This window comes from Sceloporus occidentalis, unplaced genomic scaffold (genome assembly GCF_023333645.1).
Source record: "Sceloporus occidentalis isolate IW3139 unplaced genomic scaffold, rSceOcc1.0.p SCAF_3, whole genome shotgun sequence".
NCBI lineage: Eukaryota > Metazoa > Chordata > Lepidosauria > Squamata > Phrynosomatidae > Sceloporus > Sceloporus occidentalis.
The window spans coordinates 194,264,444-194,289,814 of NW_028316983.1; the positions used below are offsets into that span (position 1 = coordinate 194,264,444).

Genomic DNA, 25,371 nt, shown 5'->3' on the forward strand with positions numbered 1-25,371 from the left:
AATTTATTGGTTTACTGCACCACTTAGTGCACTTTGGAGATGTGCAGAATGTCCTCGCTGTTAAGAATATGCAGACGAAATTTACCCTTTTGCACTGAGTCACTCACTGTCTCCTTGAAGTCATCACACTCTATCCTTTCTCAATCCTCCCCCCCCCCTTCCCCCCACACCACTCCAATCTATTTGGTTTGAATTTTGAGAGAGAATCTCAGCAATAAGGATGAATTCTCCATCCAACAAAGTGATAACAATCCATACAGCCATCAGTAAAAGGCACAGGGGGACAGGGCTGGAAGGAAAATTCAAAAGGGTACAGTTCATACAGAATACAAAGCATTAGGTGGCTTATGGGCTGATATGGTACCAGTATTGATGCCTGATCTTAGAAATAATCCAAATGTAAATACCTTTCTTAAATCCAGTATGATGACACACATGGTAAGAGCGATGCATTCTGTTTTCTGTTTATTTGTGCATAAAGTCCACCACAACCTTTCCTATTTATGTAGTTTAATTCATTATCCCATCACTTCAACAGCACACCTCACTTTAATTCTGTTCAGATTGGTTCTGAAACTTCATTGCTTTTGCTGATTATTCCATGGCTGCAGCTTTTGCTGTGCATTTTGACCAGATGACCATACCTCAAGAGGAGCTGATCTATTGTTGCAGTTCTTTGATGTCCAGGTAGCAGTCAACAAGTGCATTTTTGTCTTGCACTGCAAAGGTAACAGTGTTGTCTTCATCTCAGTTTGAAAAGATACTGAATACTCATCCTTTTAAGGCTAGTCAACCTAATCATTAACGGTTTGTACAACAAGAATTATAGATTGGCTCTAAAGTGTATAGAAAAAGATTAGCACTTTCTCCCACTATAGTACTACATGTTCAGGTAATTAAACATTACACACAACTGGGAAAACTTCAGAAAATGATGTCTTCACAAAATAGACATAAACAAAAAGGAAAAAACAACAAAGTATCCAGGTGGAGTAATTACACATTGACATATGGAATTTTAGAATCTCGTCCCAGCAGTAAATGACATTACATTTGTGAATCCTAAAAGCCACATGCTGTAATGCACATTGCACTGCAGTTTTGAAATATCATCACATTAATTTATAATATGAAAAGATATGGAATGGTATGAATTTAAACATTTATATAGGCCATAATTTTAATACTTCAGACAACCTACTGGATGCATAAGAGGGCAAATGACTTTAAGCAGAATTGATGCTTGCTGAAAACTTGGCCATTTATCATTTTATTGAATAGAATGGAAGAATAATCAGTATTTCATTAATGAAGTATCATTTTTAATTTTGTTTTGGATTGAGAGAGGTGCAGTGACTCTCATCTGAGAAGCAGCCTTCTGTGTGGAGGTGGGTGCTGCTGATTAACAGGTGTGGGGTGTATGTGTGTGTGTAAATGGGTGTTTCCATGTTAACAATATATAAGTGTTCAGACTATGGCTGCCAGAGTAAAAACTGGAGAAGGCACCTGCACTTTTTCAAGAGAGAATTTCAGTAAGCATTGCTTGCCATGCAGCCAGGTAATAAGCAACATTTGTTCAAATTCTCTCTTTTATACAACTATTAAAGATAGAGAAACACTCTCTAGTTTTCACTCTGGCATCCTTAAAACTTCAGAATGTCTGTACACATGAACAAATGTTTGTGAGAATTTCTGTACCTGTGTTCATACCTGATTTGTACCTGCAAATCAAGAGCCAGTATGCTATAGTGGTTTAAGTGTTGGACAATGACTCTGGAAACCAGGGTTCCAATCCTTGCCCAGCCATGGAAATCTACTGGGTGACCTTGGGTAAGCCACACACTCTCTGCCCTGTGATAGATTTGCCTTAGGGTCACCATACTTTCGAAATGACTTGAAGGCATGCAACAACAACTTCAAAAACCTGCTTAAATCTAGAGCACAGATCAAGCATACATCTGTACATGTGTAGAATGAATACATGTATGTTTGTGTTTATGTTTGTGTGAATGGATGTTCACTTTATAGCATCTACCAATGTAATCCTCTGCAGCTCGCATGGAGCACAATTCTTTTTGTCTCCAAAGAGTTGTCACAGGAAATTCTGAGGAGCAAATTATGTATGTGCATGATATGAGATTTTAAGAGAAAGGTTGGAAGACTTGAGAGAAGAAAGAGAATGAGGAGAGCACAGGAAGAGTGTGTGACTACAAAGAGTGTGTGACAAAACCAGAGCTAATACCCTCAACCAGTGGCATCCCTGCCTTGGGTATCATATGGTGTGGGGGTCATGGCTTTTGAGGGTCGGGCCTCTGGGGGTGGCATGTGGATTTGGATGTGTTGAATATTTTGTATGAAAAAACTACTTGTGTGCAGATTGACAATTTGTCACACATATACAGAGACTGATCCTGTGCTGCATAGAACATGCAAATACCCCTAAATATATTTGAGACACTGACAAAGACAAAAGGTTTAAAGACCTCCTCCATGCCATGGTCTTGATCCAGCCACTCCCCCTACTCTTTGATTGCATGTGGATTACCCATGTGGCAAACATCATATCTAGTTTGCCCCTCAGTAATTGTTTTGGGTAAAGATATCATCAGAGGCTTTTAAGTGCCATTTGGAAATGCTCCTCATGCTCTTGTCAAATATATCGTACACTTCTTTGACAAGGTAAGAATAAAGCTCTCATCCTGGCAGTGGCAGTATTATATCTGGTCTGGCCAAACGCCAGAAATGAGTTCTGCAATCTATGCCCATTTCTCCCACATTGTGCCTACAACAGCACCATCTGCATGTGCTTCGTATCATGGAAGGATTCACCAGCCTCATGTAGCTATTATAAACCCTCACACTGACAATTCTGCTGTTGAGATTTAACTGTGGGAAAACCTGTGAGATCCATGATCATCATCTCAGCAAGGAAACAAGTTTTCTTCCTTGATAAGTAGCAGACACACTTTTAAAGCATTTCTGTATGCTGTGTTATGGACACAAGGCACATCACAAACTCTAAAGATGTGGGATCCATTGGAGACAGACTGGCGTTCCTTCTTTTTATGCTATCAGCCTCTTAGAAACATTGCTAAGAAACTGCTTTTTGAGTGACATAATATTCCATAGCAGTTGGATGAGAGTTATAGACTTCTATAACTCCAATCATGGAAATAGTAGAGATTAGTCTGGCCACAGAGAGAACTGGGGAGGTAGAAAGAGAGGCTTTTTGGTGGCCTCCAGTCTTCAGAACCATTGTTGGTTATTGATATGGAGAATACTGGTATATAATATTTATAATATAGTATAATAGAAAACTGGCAAATTTTTAAACAGAGTGCTGTATTGGGTTGTGTGCTGGACTAGGACTTCATGAGACCAGAAATTTCCACTTAGACATGGAAAACTACGAGGTGAGCTTGGACAAATCACAATTTATCAGCTTTAGAGGAAAGGCAATGGGAAACCTTCTATGAATAAATCTCGCCAGGGAAACCCTATGACAGGGCTGCAGTAAATTGGAGTTGACTTTAAGGCACATAGCAATAACAGTTGTTATGGAGAATATTTGTTTATATTTCTAATAATAAAATATAACAGTAATAAGTAACACCTGTTACAACTGAATATAGTGTCCATGATTATAGATGTGACTTTGTCTTTCTGCTCCAGAGCCTTGCATTACTGCCTTGCCATGGCTTATTATTTTAGTAAGCCTATGAGTAGGACTATTATAGACAGTGTATCTCTGTCTTCATGTATCTAAACAAGTACCACACTTGTGGGAGTTCAGCCATCAAAACCTCTGAGTGGGACTTTGGGTTATGGTGGCTTTTCCAAGCTACAAAGGCTGGAAGCCCAAGCTCCTGTAAAGTCCACATGGCCTGGTTAATAATCTTGGGCTCTGAGATGGTTAATTGTGCATTTCATTCTTTTAAAGAGTCCAATCCATTTTGGCCTTAATAAGAAAAGACATTTTTCAGAGGCCTTCCACAGAAATCACAGGAGTTGAGAATACTCTCCAAAACACAGGACTATTAATTGAAACTTTGGTCCTAAACACAATGCAGAAATAATCCAGTTTGAGACTGCTTTAATTGCCCTGGCTCAATGCTAGTGAATTCTGGGAATTGTTATTTGCGACATCCTCGTCACGTGCTAGAGTTGCCTCAGGGCGCTTCGGCCACACGCCCGTCAACCCTAGCATGTGATGAGGGCATAAAAATGATGGTGCCCTGTATAAATGGGCGCTGCCGTTGTTATGCAAGCCCCGTGCGGCATTCGCATGGTGCCACGTGGTGCTTGCATAACCAGTGCTCCAGTGGCGCACTGGTTATGCCACCGTCACAGCTTGAAAAGAACCTGCTTTTTGTGGGTTCTTTTTCCACTGGTGGGAAGCCACATGTTTTGGCAGCTGCAGCTTCCCTCAGGCCAAAAAACAGGCACTGGGAGGCCACCCTTTTTGGGTGGTCTGTACCATGCCTTTGTAAGACAGAAAGCTCTGTTGCCACAATAAACTATAATTCCCAGGATTCCCTAGCACTGAGCCAGGGCAGTTAAAGCAGTCTCAAACTGGATTATTTCTGCAGTGTGTTTTGGATCATAGCTGTAAGGAAGCACTGAAGAAATAGGCTGCTCAGAGCCGGGAGATTTTTTCTGCCTTTGCCAATAGTACATGACCCTGGATAAAATACAACTGCTAGTACAGTGCAATAACAGGGTTCCAGTCATGTTCTCCAAGTGTGTATCAACACTGTAGAAATAATGCATTTTGGCACCATTTTAACAGCCATGGCTCCATCCTCCAGAAGCCTGGAATGTGCAGTTTTGTGAGGCATCAGGACTTGTAGGCCAAGAAGGCTAAAGACCTTGTAAAATTAGAGATTTAAAGTTTCCATAAAATGGGTCTACAGGATTTAAAGTGATGTCAGACTGTATTATTTCTACAGTTTAGATGCACCCAAGGCATAACCTTGGGAGGGTAGAAGGGTGGGGTTTTTTGGGGACTGTTTCATTATTATTTTCTGTGACTTTTGTATTTGAAATTTTCCTTGCTGTTACCAGCCTCAATCTTCAAACAGGAGAGCATTATTATTATTATTATTATTATTATTATTATTATTATTATTATTATTCCTACTTGCATCCAGGCATGAGGTAACAATAGTGCTGGACAGTACACAGTCAGTCCCACATTCTTCCTGCATTCCTAACAGGGAGATGGAAACAAATATACTACCTTCACTTATCCAGTGCGATTGGACAAATATTGATTTCCTAGTGTTGGTAGTCCAGATTATTATTTTCTTAAAATTACAATGTTTCTTCTCTGTCTTTTTTTTTGCAGTGAACTAGGAAGCAAAACAGCTTGTTGTTATGAGATGCATGAAGTCATTTATCAGTAATCTTTACACTAAGTAATACATGAGAGATAGAACAGAAGAACAGTATTGTATTTGAGCATATGTAAAAGAGGGGAAAATAAAATCAACTGAGCGGTGGCTTGCTGCCATGTCCTGTAAAGAAAAGTATAACTTTTTGTTTTCACAGAAGTAAAATGAATAATAAGACAATACAATTGGCCATAGCTAAGGCAATACAATAATAATGCAATTGGAACTATGTTTAAATTCAGTTCCTTACAATTAAAATAATACACTGAGTGGCCACGGTTCTTGTAGGGAGTCTCTGCTTTAGCTTCAGTGAAGGACACAAGGATAATGTCTCTGCACATCTTCTGTAGTTTTATTTTGCAATTCATGGATGCTTTATTAATCAATGCAAGAGGAATTCAATGAACTGGATTAATCCTGCATAAGTAATTTTTGAAATTTCCTGCTGAAGTTATTTTTCATTTCTGTGAACAAATAATTTATTTGGATTTTCATATATCAGGATCACAGAGATTTACCACAGTCAGATTTTAATTTTAGTTACATCTGAGTTGGCTTATATATTAGGGCACAAAGCTTTGCATGAGAGCCTCTTCTAAAATCTGTAATTGGTGTGGAACACTGACATGCACAGAATAAATCTGACAAGGTCTAGGGAGCTGGGTTCAGTTCCACTGATCAACATCTATGCTGCAGATTAACTGAATCTTTTATGGCATTACAAGCACTCTAGAATTCATTAGTGTAACTTCCCCTCCCACTAACTTCTCTGACCCCCAATACTAAGGCTTCTTTGGTTGCCATGAATTTCAAAGGCTGGAAGAAAACCAGAAAAAAACCAAACAAACCCAAATTACCCCCCCCCCCTCTCTCTCTCTCTGTGTGTATGTGTGTCGGTCTGTCTTTTTCTCTCTCACAGTCACACACATACACATGCATGCACATCACTTTAATAATGATTGAAAATACTTGCACAAAATACTCTGCCTCCCTTCTGACCTGGTAGTCCAAGTTACAAGGAAACATCATAAAGGGAGCTGGTCTATATATTTATTTACATTGAAAATATGGAATATTAAATAATTCAAATGATTTGGAATCCCACCCCCCCAACAGGCAGGTAGCTATTTAAGCCAAAGCACAGAAAGATACTTTTGTGTAACTGATCTTATTTCAAAATATCTATGTGATGAAAATAATTTTTTAAAAAAGTTAATGTTCAGTTATTTAAACATTACAAACAGAGATGAAACAGACTTATGTTTTAGGACGTAAGGTTTTATTTAAAGTTCCCTCACCCTACAAGCATGTTTCATTTACACATTCTAATATTGTACAAAATTTACATTATTGGTGACTTGTACGGTTTCCTCAGTCATGCCTTCCAGAAAGTTAGAAAGATTTACATATAATCCTCATAAATTTTAAAATTACTTTTGTTTTTTGTTTTATTTTTTTTAAAAGAATCTTTAAATGGACAAAAACACCTTGTCAATCCTTTTCCATTAAAGTGGCATTTTAATAATGGCATGTGACAATGTTCAGTGGTGATCATCCTTTTTTCAAAAAATGCCATAGCATCTTATCTCATTTAGTGTTGTAACAGGCTTCCTCTTTATATATTTTTATATACATATATATTTCTAAACATCCTCCTCCCTCCATTATGATTGCACAAAGTACTATTTTACAAGGAATTAATTTGATCTGAACAACACAAATAAACACAAAACTAATAGAGATTGCACAAGATAAGAAAACATGGGTTTTGTTTCCAGGACAAACACGATCATTTTGGGAACTCTTTAACAGGGATTTCACTAGTTCCCTCAACAATTTCTCTGCTACAGTTGAAGAGATCAATCTCTGCTAGTTTTGCTGGTGAAAACAATAGAATTAGCATTGCCAAAACAAAAGGAGTTGTAGTACTTTCTACTAATAATAATGGAGTAGTAATGAGATAAAAAATACATCCAATATATTAGTCTAATTTTTCACCACCTTCTTTGTAGACCAAGTATTAAATTTTGATTTTTTCCAAATGAGGAAATGATTTCTTCTTTTTTTGGCCTATATGATTCATGACTTTTGCCTATCTGTATTTTGTGCCTTTGTTTCTCACCCATGCATCATGGTTGTTGACATCTGTATGTATAGTTTTTGGAAAGCTGGATTTGATTCTATACAGCCTCTCATTTTGAAGAGATAATTATTTTTATTTCTTATAGTTTATAGGCTAGAATTAGAATGGAATATAATGGAAGATCTCTACTGAATTTACAGGATTGATTCTGATATATTTGGATTTAGGATATGCTTTGGAGCATAAAATCTTTTATAGTATTGCACTTTACCTGTGGATTTATATGTTTTTAATTGTGTTTTATATTTTAACATGCTGTACCCTGCCTCAAGCCTTGAAGAGAAGCGGGAAAGAAATAAAATTTGTTTTTGTTGTTGTTGCTATTGTTAAAGTTGTCTGAAAACAACATCAACGGCCCGATTTTATGAGATGGTGAAGTTAAACAGAGGCTTTCTATATGTGGCATAACACTCCTAGGAAGGATAAAAAGATGCATCTATCTCCAGCATTGGTACTGGGATTCTAGCCCATTTATTCACCATGGAACACACCTCTACCATGTGCTATTCAAGGAGTTCGAACTGACAAATGTTTTAGCCAGTACGGCATTAATGTAAAATCACCATTTTAAAAAAGTTTATTTATTTTAAATTATTTTGAAATCTAGGAATCTATGAGAGCTATATGGTTTCTAGCAAGCAGGACCAATCTACTTGCCTCTTCTAAGAATACAATCACATTTTGACTCCAGTTTTGGCTTGCACTGTTTCAGTTTAAAAATCAATACGCAGAAACAAAGAGGAGCTGCTACATTACTCAAAGCTGAAATAAGGTTGGTTGAATGTGAGTGCCATTGATTAATTCTAAGTACTGTATAAACTTATGTATAAGTCTAAAAATTTTGGTCAAAAATTGACCCCCAAAAAACTTGAGTCGACTTATCTCTGGGTCAATGAAAGCACTAAGTACTATATTTTAACTCTTATTTTAAAAAGGAACCATTCCATGGTGAAAGGCAAGACTGTAATTTGTCCTGGAAATACTGACTCCTCTCTACTCTCTCATCCATCCAATGTAAAAGCACAAACAGTTAGGGCTGCTGGAATTCTATTAGTTCTTTGGTATTGTTTGCTTCTTCTTTTAGATCCTTGGTTACATGCCCCTAGGTTTTACCCTTGACTTATCCACGGGTCATATAAAAATCCATAATTTCAGCCCCAAAATCTGCCCTCGACTTATACTTGAGGTCGAACTATAGTCGAATATATATGGTAGGTATGTTGTATATAAAGTCTGGTACCTATCTAATTGATCTGATGGTGAAGATAGCAATTTTGGAGTAACTGGAAAGCCTTCCAAGTACCTGCATAATATCACACTGCCTTTAACAGTGAACTCAGCTGAAGAGTGCTGACAGAAATGTAGCCAAAAGACAATCAAAGAGGAAGGTATCTGCATGCTCCCAAGAACCCTTCTGTTTGCAGAAATTGATTTTAAAAAAATCCAAACAAAAGAAAACAAAATCCTTGGGGGGAGAGAAGCTTCAGTTACCACCCTGTGATGTCATGGAACTTTTGTAAAATATTTTGTTATGTATTTTGGTCATTTGGTTTTGTAGATATTGTGTAATCACAGTAATGAGGCAAGGAGCAGGTGGAAAGGGGTGAGTGAATGAAATTTTTAGGGGTGATGAGGGCATATCTGAAGGGGTTTGAGTAAGGTTGGTGGTTGACAGTTGGTCTGGGAGTTAGATAACAGTTAGAAATATTGGTGTGGAGAGAGAATGAATGAGGGTTAAATCAGTCAGATTTAGAATGAATGAGTGGGGTTTAAGAGTCTGGGTCAGTAGTCTTTAAAAGGAAGAATGTGAGTGAGGGTGAAATATTTGCTTTAAATGTATTAAATTATTTATCTATTTTGTTTTGTTCTACCTCTGTTAATAAAGTATTGTTTTTGTGTACCATATGCTTTTTGGCCTCTGGGAATGCAACAGATAGATGATAGATAGATAGATAGACAGACAAATAGGAATCAGACATGATGTCTGTGTGGGTAACAACAGATAAAGAGAGTTGGTATCCAGTGGGGATAGAAGTGGTATAATATCCCACACAGGAACCTTGAGGACATCTAAGAGGTCCTAACATAGGTGGAAGAGGTGGAGATAAGGGAAAGCAGTGAAAGTTATGGAAGTCTTCACATGTGGTGACTGTTGTGATTTAGGAAGAACCTTACATCTCATAGGATAAGTGGTGGGATAAGGCTAAGAGTCTCACCTCCACTTCACACGTGAGGGCCACAAGGGAAAAAAAACAGGAAATAAAGCAGGAAAAATCCCCCCTCTGATTTTTTAAAGCCTTATTGTCCAGATAAACAAAAAATTGGATATAATATATATATGGAATAATGAATCAACAAGATATTCCTATATTAATTCCTCCCACATAGCAATGCTACCCAAGGTGGTGGTCCATAGAATGATGCTGGTGTGTGATTCACTGGCTGCCAGTTGGAGACAAAAGAAACCATTGCAGCCAATGAACACAGATGTGATGAGGTGGAATGCCACTTCTCACTCATCAGATAATTTGAGATGCATTGATGTACAGTATCAGAACTGGTCCTGGTTTCCCCTTTTCCATTCTTTTTATGGGAAAGAGTCTGCTTAATATTATGGTGCACTAGGGGAGGCAATGTTTTACTAGCGTTTATGGTTTCTTCTGTTCTGACTTCTTCTTGACTCTTACATAATGGCAAAAACAAAAAGGTTCCTTTACAGTTCAGATGTTTCTTACTGTTCAGGAGTTTTTAACTCCATTTGTAAGAAAAAAATACAATTTAACAAATCTGAACTCAATAGGTAATTATTTTCTGAATTAAACTGTATTTTAATATGCCAAACATTATAATTTAAAGCCAAAACAAGTTATATGCAACACATTTCATGTTCCTAAGGCAATAAAGTGACCTTCAATCTGTAATGGACAATAATACTGCATTTTTTCAATGTTTCCAAATGGTTTCCCTTAACAAGTAAAAAACCTCTGCACTTCCTCTCATGCCTCCAGAATCTCCAGAAATTTAACATCTATGCCCCTTCAAGCCTTTATAATGCCCAAAAAGGTCTGAATATGCTCAGTGACCACAGCATGTGAGTGAGGGGGGAAAAAGAGATTGTGGTAATGGAATGAGGTATCTGGAAAAGGATATGGCTGTTTGGACAAAAGTGTTCCATACAGCAATGTTTTTCATAGGTGCCACCTTATATAAAAGTGTGGTGATAATGGAAGCTAAATAAGAATGTCACAAATAAACTCTCCTCCTAAAGCAATTCTGTATTAAAAAAAGATTACATTTTCATATGCTGGACTCATAGAGTTTGATTAGCCTCCATATCAAGTCAAAATTTGTACTCATCACCATATGTCTCCTATTCTTTCTGTCTGGCTAAGTGGTGGAAACACTCAGAAAAAGGTGAGAACCCACTGCTTTGAAAGTGTATTTGAAGCTTAGCACAACTTTGGGAATGAGGGGTCAGTTTTGTGATAGAAAACGCACTTTGCATATGGAAAGTACCAATCCTAGTGATCTCCAGGCAGAGCTGGGAAGGAGATCTGTCTGACACTTGTTTGTTACTGCAGACAGTACTGAGCCAGATGATCCTAATTGTCTGACTTGGTCTAAGATTTCTATGTTCGATGCTTTGTTGTTGTTGCTGCTGCTGCATTACTCACACATAGGAATTTGAGGACAGAGTGCACAACCAGCCAATTTGTTCAAAACAGAAGCATCATTGCACCATTACCTCTCATGACCTTCCTTCTGATGCTGCCTTACTTTCAGAACATATGAAGTAGCCACAGTGTAAGGTTTAAAAACAGGAGAAAATTCTGTAAGTCAACACTTTTCAGTATCTAAGTTCTGAATTACTTGTTAACAGCATCATCATGACTAACACAGATCCCATGCAGGTAAAATACAATGCACAATAATACTCATGGTCATCCATGCAGCATTTGGATGGTTAGCATCTTCTTTCCTTTAAATTTAGAATCAATAATAGGATATGTAGCAAGAAGAAGTTAAGATCAATATGAAATGTCTGTCTGTCAACGTGGGCAATGTTCCATGTGTTTGTTAGCTGTCTGACAGCATGCCAGTCTATCCAAGGTAGGTGCTATCCTCTTTTAAAATCATAAGTGTGAGTATAGGAATACGGTCTTGTAAGCAGTACCAGGAATTCTGTTCTGTGAAATAGTTATGTCACCACTTTCCTTTTCAGAATGTAACAGTGTTCCCCCTCCTTCTGTACTTCCAAAATGTTATTTATTGTATGGCACACATGCAGGTAATATGACAGTAGAGCAAGCAGGGCCTGCAAGTGGCTCTGCTACGTCTCCTTCGAGCTCTGTCCAGGTTCCTTTCTCAGGACTATAACAAATTGTTGAAGATTTGTAGGCCCCCTGAAATACAACAAAGTCTTGTTGAACTAAGCTGATTGATAACATCCGAGCAAACTTTTTGTAGCTTCAATAGGAAAAATTACATTATTATTCAGGTACTTAGAATGTATTTATCCTCACAATAAACATGCATACAAGCTATCTGTGTTCAGACACATCTTTCTATCTTAAAAATAATGGCAAACCAGTAAAAACCGAATATCAGAGGGTTGAGAGAGTAGGAAGGGGTGGAGTAAGCAAAAACGGTTGGGAGCATGCAAGCAATCATGGGGTGGGAACAGCAGGGTCCTGGAAGTAATAGTTGATTAAAACATGCAAATAGTGCCAACATCATTTTGTGTGAAGTCACATAGGGTCAGCACAGGGTATTTAGGGCTCTCAAACAGCCTGATGAAATTAGACCAGTACTGGATGGGAAACAGTAAGAGTACCTTCTAGCTTTAGTTACATAATGTTACTACTAAGTGGCATGGGGAAGGATTTAACTGCATGATAAGGGCATTTGTGGTAAAGACTATTTGGAAGCGAGAATGAACACAAAAATCCAACTTTAGTAGGCGTATCTGAGCACTCCTCATCTGCACTATGACATACTTGAAATCTTTATCATGGATTTTGAAATTTCACTCCTCAATTCAGGATTTCATAATCATTGTAATAGAATCTTAAATAGGAATCACTACTAGCAATTTTTGTAAATTGGTTATAATATTTCCCATCTTCAGAACTCTGACAGCATTTTATTCAAATATAAATAATAATAATAAAAACTTTATTTCTAGCCCACCTTTCCAAAGATCAAGGCGGGTTACAGCACTAGACCATCCAACAATACAATCCTCAAAATACAATAAAAACATGAATCAATATTAACATCAATTAAAACATACTACAATAGAAATAACTGTCCAAACTAGCACAATAGTGCAACAGTGAGGGGAGAGAAAGGGTTATCTCGGGGGTATTAGGGGTATGCCTGCTGGAAAAGGTGTGTTTTGAGCCCCTTTTTAAATTGGTCCAGAGAGGCGGCCGAGCAGAGCTCGCCGGGAAGCGAGTTCTAGAGCTTGGGGGCCAAGGTGGAAAAGGCCCTCTGTGTGGTTGTAGAATATCTTGCTTCCGGAACTCTTAACAACTGCTTCCCGGCCGACCTGAGTGTGCGGGGCAGATTGTATGGAGAGAGGCGGTCCTCCAAGTACCCTGGGCCCAAGCCATTTAGGGCTTTATAGGTAATAACCAGCACCTTGTATTGCGCCCGGAAGCGAATGGGCAGCCAATGGAGGTCTTTAAGGATAGGTGTTATATGACTGGCCCTGGAAGATCCAGTGACCAGTCTTGCTGCCATATTCTGAACCAGTTGAGGCTTCCGAGTATGGTACAAGGGTTGCTCCATGTAGAGCGCATTGCAGAAATCCAATCGAGAGGTTACCAGAGCATGTACCACCGTTTCAAGGTCCCCCCGGCCCAGGTAGGGTCGCAGCTGGCGCATCAGCTGAAGCTGATAACAGGTGCTCCTGACCGTCGCATCCACCTGAGATGTAAGGTGGAGCGACGAGTCCAGGAGCACCCCCAGACTGCGAACTGAGTCCTTCATGGGAAGCGTGATCCCGTTCAGGACAGGTGGACAAATATCCATCCCCGGGCCCGGGGAACCTATCACAAGCACTTCTGTTTTCTCTGAATTCAGACTGAGTCTGTTTTCCCTCATCCAGCCCATTACTGACCTCAGACAGGCATCGAGAGGAGAGATGCCATCCCTGGTCACTGCATCAGTCGGAGGCACAGAGAAGTATATTTGGGTGTCATCAGCGTACTGATAACACTGCACCCCGTGTCTCCGGATGATCTCTCCCAGCAGTTTCATGTAAATGTTGAATAGCACGAGGGACAGAATGGCTCCTTGAGGGACACCAGATGTAAGTGCCCTCTTATTGGAGCACACGTCCCCCAGCTGCACCATCTGGAACCTGCCCGAGAGGTAGGAACGGAACCACTGGAGCGCAGTGCCCCCGATTCCCAGCTCCCTCAGGTGTTCCAGAAGGATACCATGGTCAATGGTATCGAAAGCCGCTGAGATGTCTAAGAGCACTAACAGGCACACGCTACCCCTGTCCATGCCCAGACGGAGATCATCGACCGAGGCGACCATGGCAGTCTCAACTCCGATATGTATCTTTCCTGAGAAGCAATGGTCATTGTGCACTTTCATAATGACAGAAAAGAAGAAGAACTATTTTCAGACAGTAGGTTCTTACCATACTCCAGCTGTAGCCTCCAACAAGGTAAATGCTGTCATCAAGGACTGCACATCCAGGACCACTGCGACCTTCTAAAATAGGAGTCTGCAAAATATTCCACTGGTCGCCTTTTGGGTCATAGCATTCCACAAGCATGACATCAAGGTGCGAAAACCCTGTATCACACATTAATAAAGTTCAGTTTGAGAGAATGCCTATGACCATTTTTAAAAGATACTGTATCCATGAGAAGATAAAAAAAAGATAACACTGATTTTTAACAACTAGCAGAGAACATCTACTGGCATTGTTACTGACAAACGAGATTACACTGATATTTCCACACTCATTGTGCATGTATGTGAAACATTTAATAAGGCTGTTACTCTAGCAGGTTTGAAGGCATAGTCCACTGAAAAGTAATATGGCAAAGGCACCCCTTAAATGGGAGGAACACATATGTATCTCAGAACTTCCATTTATTTTATTGGGACTTGAACAGAAGAATCATAGCATTTTAGAGTTAGATGGGGTCACATGACATTCAAACCATTAGGCATGGTTTGACCCTCTGGGGTAGCAGAGAACTTGGTAGACATTGCCATTTTATCAAATTTTATATTTTGTTTGTTCAGGATGAGTAGCTATTTTAGCTATTCAATTTTGCAGTCTTGTGAACAAGGCAAAAGATCATTATGATTGAAAACTATGAATGAACAAACAAATGAACGAATGAACAAACAAACAAACAAAAACAGTAGTTCAGCAGTGTTTATTCTTGCATTCTTTCAAGTCATTTCTGACTTACGGAGAGAAATGAACCTATCATTGGGGTTTCTTGGTGAGCTTTGTTCAGAGGAGGTTTGCTTTTGCTTTTGTATACAGTATAAAGCATACAGCAGTATATATAGTAAACATAAAAAGAGTACAGCATCTGTTTCACTAAACTAGAAACAAAAACCCTATAGCAGACAGTAAAAGCAAGTCTAAGAGGAAAAGTCCGAATGGACTCTCTTTCTTTTCTGATCCACCCATTGCCCAAAGCTGCCCTGCACCTGTTTTATCTGCAGCAATTGTCTACACTGTGGATGTTGCAGTGCTCAGCTGCCACTACCGCTGCCTTTCTCATAGCTCCAGAACAGATCACTGCTAGCTGCCATTTACCTTCCCTGCCCAGAACAACACTAAGATAAATATTTTTCCTAGTTATGAGGCACCCAGTGCCTTGTTGTGACCTCAAAGTGCACTGCCAGGAGCAGCATGGAGGATGGAAAAATGCCCAGAACCCATGTTTTTCCTTCTGTGTATTGTTCCTAACAGCACATTTTGAGGTTACAATGAAGTGCCAGGTGTCTCGCAAGCAGGAACAATGTTAATTTTAACATCATTCTGGATGAGGGAGGAAGGAAGGGGGTTCTTTTGGATCCATCACTACAGTTATCATCTCAAGTAGATGTGATGGCCAGAAGTACCTGGTACCAACTTTGGTTGATATGCCAACTGCATCCTTACCTGGACTGAAAGGACCTTGAAGCAGTGGTCCATGCACTGGTAATCTCTCGTTTAGACTTCTGTAATGCGCTCTACATGGGGCTACCTTTGTATCAAGTTCGGAAACTTCAATTAGTACAAAATGCAGCAGCCAGACTGGTCATTGGTACACCTAGGACTGACCATATAACACCAAACTTAAGATCTCTTCACTGGCTGCCGATTAGTTTCCGGGCGCAGTACAAAGTGTTGGTCATTACCTTTAAAGCCCTTTATGGCTTGGGCCCGAGTTACTTGAAGGAATGCCTCTCCCTACACAATCTGCCCCGCACTCTCAAAACTACAGGGAAGAACCTATTGGACTGTCCGAAGACTAGATTAAGATCTACTTCCCATAGGGCATTCACTGTGATGGCTCCCAAATTGTGGAATGGCTTGCCGGAGGAGATCCGTCTCATTACCACCTTAGATGCCTTTAAGAAGGCAATCAAGACGGATCTCTTCCGGTGAGCCTACCCCCCAGACCTGCTTTAAGAGCTTAAGATGATACTCCACTCGGAACTTGATGAGGAATCAAGTACAGGTAATGTGTTTTAAATTTTTGCTTTGTATAATGAGAATGTATTTTAACTATGTGTAACTTTATATATGTGCTGCTCTCCTGCCTCGATCCATAGGGAGAGGGGGATATATAAATAATAATAATAATAATAATAATAATAATAATTATTATTATTATTATTATTATTATTATTATAAAAGGCAGCTGGCAGCAATCTGTCTTGGAACTGTGGGAAAGGCAGTGGTGGCAGGAGCTAACTGAAAGTGGTGGTGCCTGTGATTTGTTCTGCATGCCTCCCTCCTCAAATCCACTGCAAATAGTGCAGATGCTATAGTGCAGGGATGTGGAGGCTTTTGGAGCCTATGAACTGGCTCGATTTGTTCTAGACAAATAAGCTGGTGGCTTGCTGAAAAATAAATAAATTGTATTTGTTCAAAAACACAGAAGTTTATCAGAAAAACTTTTTGTGCAGAACAGTGTTTTGCATTGATATATTTTTTGGACATTCTGGGCCAATGAAATTTTCAGAAAAAATGTCCTGTAATGCAAATAAATAAATAAATAAATAAATAAATAAATAATCTGATAAAGTGTAAAACTTTATAATCGACCATTCAGGAGAAATCTTTGAACCTCTTTGTTCTGGCATGTGGGAACACAATAAGCAAAGGTTTACATCACTAATCAACAATGGGTGAGGTCATTCTGTGGATGTTAAATGGCCCTGACATGGTTGCCTAGACCCCATTCACTTGCACACACACTCATATGTATAATTAGCTCCCATTTTCAAAAGTGCAAGTTGAAACAAACTGAGACTGTTTAAAGCCTCATTGTAGAAAGATCAGGAAGGGTGGACACTGTGGGGAGAAGAGAATCACAACATTGAGAAGGGGAGACTTCACCTGTCCTTCTCCAGCTGCATCCACCACCTGAAAATTCACCACACCCTCTGCTACTTGCTATTAGGTGATTACTACCAGAGGGGTATGGAGGAAGATGGCCAGCTGCTGTGGGGATCTCCCAACAGCTGCAGTAGACCTGTGCGCTGGAGGTTCCCAGTATCAGTCCATCTAAGCTCTTTGTTGTGAACTCACTGCTTAGATACCCTTTTCATAGGGTGGGCAAAAACTACAACAAAACAAAACAGAAAAACAGAAAAACAAAACAACCAGATGTGTTTGGGTGGCTTCATTCCCTTCCAAGACTGTCCTTCTTCTGGCAGAAATAGTGAACTGCTTCTCCTGAAATTCTCCAGGAGCAGCATGGCACGTTTTAGATAGGTCACAGTGCCCCATCACACTAAAAAACAAAAAACACCAAACACACACAGACACACAATTTTTCAAAACCAGAAATGTGTTTGTGACCACATCCTGTTTTGCTTTGCTTTTGTGGAACTTATCCAGGCTCAAAGGGTCCCAGGAGTAGAGAACTGAAACCTAGTCCAAACAAAATTGCCTACCGTTATTTTAGATAACTGGAGTGAAAATGACAAACAACATTTGTTTGCCTGTTAGTTTTTTTCCAGAAGAAGAGGTGTGTAAAATAGAATCCATCTAATCAGTTTCATTTGTGCATCAGATATACTGGTAGTGGGGAAGAGGCTGCTTTGAATTAAATTGGGAGAAGCCAAAAGTCAAGAATAGTAAATCTGTTAACTCTCCTTTCAATTATAGACACAGGAAATAGTTTTAAGATTATTTATTTAATACATTTATTACCCATCTGTCAAGACTGTACTCTTTCCAGAGCAGCCTGAAGCACAAAAGCAGAGTGTTTGTAGGTTATTTAAAGCAAACTACTTTTAATGGCAGATGTCTACATGAATATAGCTTGCCTAAACTTGAAGTTCACCAGCAAAACGGAAAACAACTCATTGAGACTACAGGATTGCTCTCTCCTGCTTTAAAGGTCTCATTCCCACTTACACATAAATTGTTGTGTGATCCAAATAGATGGATCAATTTCACATCGGAGCATGGTTCCCACTACATTTGCCCTGATCGCATTTTCTGGTATTTTCTGGTATCAAAATAACCCACTTGTGGTTCCCATTCATGAATGAATCGATTCAAAAGATTCAGTTTCAGCCAGCTGAAGGGCAAATTTGAATCGGTTCTGATCCACTTGTGGTTCACACTTGCGCTGAATTGATTTGGTGAAAAAATGTGGAAAAAATCAGCGTAAAAAAGATACAGGTTAAATGGGTCTGGTGCATGGCCCCTTACTGAATCACTTCAGCAAATCGATTTAAGTGGGAACCAGGATCATTTGAACCAGTTCAAACCGAATTGTGATCTGGTTTAAAAGATAGTGGGAATGAGGCCAAAGAGAGCTTTTTTTGAGGGGGGGAAATCATTTGCTATGGCTACAGAAACAGGCAAGACTGTTTCACTTCTACTTCTTAATTGTGCTTTTGGGAAAGCTTATATAGGATGAAAATGTGTGTGCGTATGTGCATTAATCTCCTAGGGTTTTCTTAGGCAAGGAGTACTCAGAGCCGGTTTTGCCAGATCCTAACACATGATGGGGAGGAGGGGGAGGTGGGAGAGAGAGAAAGAGAGAGGGGGGGGGGAGAGGGAGAGATAGACAGATTAAGAGAGGTAATTTTTAAGGCCAATGAGTATATAAACACCACAATCATATACATGCCTATTCAGCAACAGATTCCATTGTGTCTAATGGGGCTTACTCCCAGGTAAACATGTAGTGAGATTGATGCCTAATATTTTTCTTCTCAGTTCTTGGAACCATGTCTCTGCAGAGCCCAAGTATATATTCTTTTTTAGCTGCTCATCTTGGAAAATGATTTACGGAGGCAAGTACTGCTGGCAATTTGGGTCAGAAATAACCTGTTTGTTACAGTGAATTCATAGTGATGACAAATTGTTTATGCTTCTGAATAATGGAAGTTCCTGTTTTTATTATCTAAAACATTCATTACTCATTTATTTAATGTACAGCTATAATTTTTTTAAAATGCTGGTTCTAGCATCATGTTATATTATATGGTGGGTTTTTAACTTAGTTAACTATAACTAACCCATCACAAATAGCTCCTGTCAAAAGATAGGATATGAGATTGTTTTGTGAATAAAAATGTGACCTTTCAAATGGTTTCCTCCAATTGCATACAAGCGATCATTCATTACAGCCAGTGTATGGATAGCTCTCTTTGTGTTCATGTCTTGTTTTCTAGCCCAGACATCCATTACAGGGTCATAGCAGTACAGCCAGGGGACATATTCACCATTGTGGACACCTCCTACAAATCAAATATATCTTAATTAGTTAAAGTATGGATATAACATTAAAAAACACCAAGACAGTTTCTTACACAGGATTTTCTTTTGTGATCAAGGAGATTCTAGGGAACAACTGACCTGAAATATAGATCTTGCCATTATGTACAGCTCCTGCATGTGCTGCCAAGGGCTGTGGTAGGGAAGATACATAACGCCATTCATTTGTTTCTAAATTATAGCATTCCACACTTGACAAGTAGCCAGTTTCATTTCTCCCACCAATCACATATAAATTTTTGTCAAGCCGACAGGCATAAAAACTAGCCCTCCTAGAGAAAAAAAACAAAACAAAAACAAATAGAGCAGTTAGTTTATAATGACTAGAATTAATTCAGTCTTACAGAATGTATCAGCTGCTGTTGTAACAACATTTGCTCACTAATTTATTTTTTAGAAACCAGATGATTTCCCCCTTCAAATCCTATTGTACGCCCACTTTCTCCCTATTTTTGGTTATCATCTCTGTTTTTAAAAATCACTCCTTTGTAATGATTTCTGAGTCTTTCATTGCAATTCCTTAATTAGGAAGAGGACTGTTAAGAAGGAAATAAAAAAAAATAAAATGATATTGTAATGCATAAGGTGACATGACTCCATTGTGCAACCACACTTGGACTACTGTGTACAGTTCTGGTTGACATATCTCAAAAAAATATACTGCACAGCTGGAAAAGGTACAGAAAAGAGTAGCCACTATGATGGGGGGAGAGCAATTCTCCTGTGAGGAATTGTGCAACATCTGGGACTTTTTAGATGAGAAAAAAGGTGGCTGCATCTGCACTGAAGAAATAATCCCGTTTGACACCACTTTAGCTTCCATGGCTAGATGCTTTGGAATCCTAGAATTTGATGTTTTGTGAGATATTTAGTCTTCTTTGTCAGAGAGCTCTGATGCTCCACCAAACTACAAATTTTAGGATTCCATAGCATTGAGCCATGACAGTTAGAGGCTGCATCTGTACAGCAGAAATAATCCAGTTTGACACCACTTGCTATGGCTCATGGCTATGAAATTCTGGGAATTGTAGTTTTTTGAGATATTAAGCCTTCCCTATCAGTTCTGGTGCCACAAAAAACTACAGTTCCCACAATTCTATAGTACTGAGCCATGGCAGTTAAAGTGGTATCAACCTGGATTATTTCTGCAGTGTAGATGCAACCAATGACTAAGGGGGAACATAAAATGGGTTTATACAATCATTTATAGTGTTGATATAATAGTGTTGCATCCCATGAAGTAGACTGTGTCTATGAAAGCCTATGCTACAAACCTCTTTTTCTCAGTTAGAATCAAAGTTGCTCTCACAGTACATCCAATAAAGCTATATGGCAAAACATTTAGAGAAGCTAAAGAAAGTACTTTTACTTTTCATATGACTAAATTAAAGAAATTATTGTAGTGATGTATAGTTAGATGGGACATTGTGCACAAAGCTTTCAAATGGGTAAGACAATTTCAGGAAAGATAATGCAATGAATGGCTACTAGCTATGATGACTGTGCTATTTCCACTGTCAGTCAATATATCTCTGACTACCAGGTTCTGAAGAACATAAACTGGAGTATTCCATTGATTTCATGTACTGCTTGTTGGTCTAACACAGAGTTTGAACTGTTAGTTTCAGATAACAAGTTATTTGGAATTAACTACATTCCCAAATAATGAAGAATTAACTACATTATGCTAGCTCTTGTAACTTTAAAAAGGATAATCTCACTGTTCTTATGGCATAAGTATAGCATAAAAATAGCCTTATAAACATATAAACATAGCCTTACCAATGGGTTACAACATGGATCAAGTGGCGGTCTCTGAGGAGACAGCAGAAAGTGAGCTATGGTTTGAGTTAATTGACCCTTAACTGTGTAACTTAACTGACTGTTTCTTTTTAAGGCTAGTGTGTATGCCTTTGTTTGTTTGAAGGGAAGGCCTACGAATTGCAGCTATATGTTGAGACTCTTCAACACATCAGAAAACATGAGGGAGATAGAATGGGGGAAAGGGGACTGTTCCTATAGAATCAACAAGAAAAAACTGCCAATGAAAACAAAGAGGGCAGTAACACCAAGGGAGCATCCCGGAGGACAATCATCGCCAGAAGCAGAACATGCACAAATGATTTTGAACTGTTTCTGTTAAGCAATTGCTTCTCACATCTTCCTGAGGATAATGGTAGTAAAGAAGCACAAACAGGAGAGCATCAGCAAGAGGCACTGTATGCTAAGGAAGGAGCCAACCTAGCCACCCACTGCAGTAAGAAGAAAAGAAAGGTGGTAGAGGTAGTGGATTCATTGCTCAGAGACTAGCTAGGCAAGCAAGGAGGAACAAAAAGCATTTTTTCAAATGTGTTTGAAGCAAGAGGAAAGGGCGAAACTGCTGCCCAGGAAGGGTGGTAAAATGTTGACAGATCACAATGAAAAGTCAGAACTTCTCAATATCTGTTTTGATCATTTGCTTCCCAAATTGGGACTGTGTGGGCCATGCATCAACAGAGACCTTGGTAAGACATCTAGGTTGCACTCAAGATTGATAAGGAGTTTGTTAGGAATCACTTAGCTAACCTAAATGAGTTCAAATCTGTGTGGCCAGGTGAACTGCATCCCAGAGTATTGAAGGAACTTGCGGACATACTTGCAGAACAAGAAATCTTGGAGAATGAGTGAGGTGCCAGGGAACAAGCAAATATTGTCCCTCTCTTCAAAAAAGACAAGAGAGAGAGAAAGAGACTATAGGCCAGTCAGACTGACCTCAAAATCAGGAAAAATATTAGAATGGATTATACAGGGGTCCATCTGCAAAAGTCTCAAAGACAATGTAGCAATTAGTAGGAGACGGCATGGGTTTGCCAAGTACAAATCCTGCCAAACTAATCTTATATATTTTTTTGATTGGGTCACTAGTTTAGTTGCTGGTGGGAATGCTGTGGATGTCATTTATCTGGATTTCAGGAAATCATTTGATAAGGCTCCTGATGATACTTTGATTAACAAACTGACTAAATATGAAATAGGTGGAAATACCATCTGATGGATCCATGATTGATTAGAAAACCATGCTGTAAAAGTTGTCATTAGTGACTGTCTTTCAAATTGGAAGGTCTCAAGTGGAGTACCACAGGGTTCTGTCTTGAGTATGATACTCTTCAATATTTTTATGAATGATTTAGATAATGGGGTGGAGGGAATACTTATTAAATCTGAAGATGATACAAAACTGGGAGGGATAGCTAACACATTGGAAGATACGGAAATAAATCAAAAGGACCTTGAACCCGTTGGAACTCTGACACTAATTTCTTTTTAAAAATTAACTTCTGACCTTTGGCTTCCATAGCCATCTAGCAGGCCACTGTGGAGAGAGAATGTCGGATTAGTTAGGACTTTAGTTTGAACCAAACAGCAGGGCTTTTAGGGAAGAAACACACTTGATCTTTTATTGTCTGCAATCAATTTTCTAATTAATCAACCAGTTTCTAGCTGTCTGTCTGCTCTGCAGAGTTCCATGAACTGTCAGTGTTAGCACATTTTGTTACCCAAGTAGGTATAGTAAATGATATAGTAAACCTGTTGTAATGGGAAAGTGTAATGTGATGATATTTTACTGAAATCCACTGTGAACCAGCATTCTGTGACATCACAATGACTCCCAAGGCACCCCTCCCACAGTCTATGGGTCATGCCCCTCTACAGTGTCACCAAGGATTTTGGAACACAGTTTCTGAATTATGCATTAAATCTTCTATCCTTGCTGACTCTACTGAACTCTCAATACTGCTGATGTTAAGGTGTCACCTCAGAGAATTCCCTAGAATACTTGTTTTGTCAAATCAGGAAAACACTAAATTAGAGAGTTAATTTATAGAGGTTCTTACAAGAAATGCCTCCTTCATTCTCTTTAATGTAAGTGTTGCTCATATGGGACATTGAATTGGAGAACCTCTCACCTGTATACCTAGGTAAGCCCATGAGATCACCTGGTGAACTGGAGCATGTGACTGGACTGTGAAAAAGAGAACATTTTTGAGTGCTCCCTGTGTGATCTTTCAAAGGATTAAATTCTTTCTAGGGACACCAATCAACATACACTAGGATAGGAACAAGCTGATTTTATTGGCAGGGGTGGACTTAAATAGTGAACTCATTAATGTTTGAGGCATATGCTATCAAGGAAGGATATAACAACTCAGTAAGACAAAGTTTAAAAAAATGAGATAGATAATGTAACAATAATAAATTATCTTGACATTCACTTTCTTTATGGTCCTTCAAGGGTCATTGTTCCCAATTTACTAAGAGAACCACATCATCAGATTTTTTCCCTTCAATTATCATTTTTTCTTCTTTCTGCACTACTGCAAATAGAACAACTTTCCTTGTATTATCACCCTGCCCTCCAACACAGGTTTATCTGGCTAACTCTCAACTGTCTTATCCACCCCCTTGATTCTTTGTGTGAAGGGAATTCACGACTTCAGTCAAGAATCAATGTTGACAGAAAACATCTTGCTGTGTAGTGTTTTCAAGACATTTTCAACACTTCCAAAATGCACTTTCATTAAAAAAAAACCATAATAAGAGGCGTACTATACATTGTGAGCATTTCACACATGATGCTAAAAGTACCCTTGTGTCTTTTTTGTACATGTATGAACATGGATAAGACAGGAAAAGAAGCCGAAGAAAGCCAGTTTTCAGTGGAAATATACATTCTGCCCCATTCTTCCACAATCAGGTGACTGTTCCCTGGACATTTGGGACAGGTTCTGTTATCCCTGACCTCTGTATATGCTATTAGTTGCAGTCCAAAACAATTGGAGAGAATCAGACTGTGGAAGGCTCTTTTAGTAAATCAATTATTCTAACAGTACTCAAACAGTGAGTGTTACCAGGGTGGTAGCCAATTTGTGTTACTGATAAATAACAGTGAAGTATTAGCATGCTTGACAGAGTGGCATGTGAAAAAAATAATAATGACTAGCTGGAATCCTGAACAGAAGCAGTCTTTTCAAGATGGATACATAGCAATGTTTTATTATAGGTCCTGCTTATTACATCTGAGTTCCAGATCTAAGTCTTGCAAATGAATGTACAAGTGTTTCCTTCCAAGAAAAGCAGGACTGCTGCTGATCTGTTTTCATATGCAGAACCTGCAGCAGAATGTATATGTTCTCTTTAAGTTACCATATATACTTGTGTACAAACTGTGAAAAAATGACAAAAAATCGACACCCCAAAATCTTGAGTTAACTTATACACAGGTCAGTGCTGGAATAGGGACCCAAGATGATGGCAGTGACAAGAGGAAGAGGCAAGAAACATCTCTTGGCTTGGCAGAGCATGGAAGCAGTGCTCCTCATTACCCCTCTCTTGCCCATGCCAAAAAAAAAAAAAAAAAAAAAAAAAAGAAAGGCAGCCTTCCATCCATCCTCACCTTTTTTGGCCTGAGTGGCAACATGGTGGAGTCCAAAGAATGTGGCATGCCTGCCATTTTGGACACTTAAGGTAGAGCAGTGGCAACCATTTTTAATAGAAGCTAACTGTATAAGGCTCTCTGCAGGGAGATTGTGGCAGCCATTTTTAATAGGGACTTACTATTTAAGCCTTGTGAAGCTTAGATCTCCAAAAAAGGAATATACAGCAAGCCTCTATTGAAAAATGTCCACTACAGTCTCTCTGCACTGAGGCTTATAAGCCCCTATTAAAAATCCCCCCACTGCTCTGTTGCACCTCAAGCACCCAAAATGGTGGCCTCTTCCACATTGCTTTGGGCTCCCCCACATTGCTGCTGAATGACCTTCGAGCTAAAAAAGAAGGCAAGGAAGGAGGGGTGGACTGTT

General features: G+C 39.1%; 1 protein-coding gene across 1 annotated transcript in view; it reads right to left on the minus strand.

Moving 5' to 3' along the window:
• Positions 1 to 11,109: 11,109 nt before the first annotated feature.
• LOC149317283 (kelch-like protein 14) overlaps positions 11,110 to 25,371 on the minus strand; it is an 88,940-nt gene continuing 74,678 nt past the window's right edge. Inside the window, exons 5-8 of the mRNA XM_089518852.1 lie at positions 19,613 to 19,803; positions 19,336 to 19,494; positions 14,192 to 14,349; positions 11,110 to 11,939 (exon numbers count right to left, since the gene is read on the minus strand). Of these exons, the coding sequence (XP_089374978.1) occupies positions 11,799 to 11,939; positions 14,192 to 14,349; positions 19,336 to 19,494; positions 19,613 to 19,803 (649 nt within the window). The 3' untranslated portion in view covers positions 11,110 to 11,798. The remainder of the gene's footprint in view (positions 11,940 to 14,191; positions 14,350 to 19,335; positions 19,495 to 19,612; positions 19,804 to 25,371) is intronic.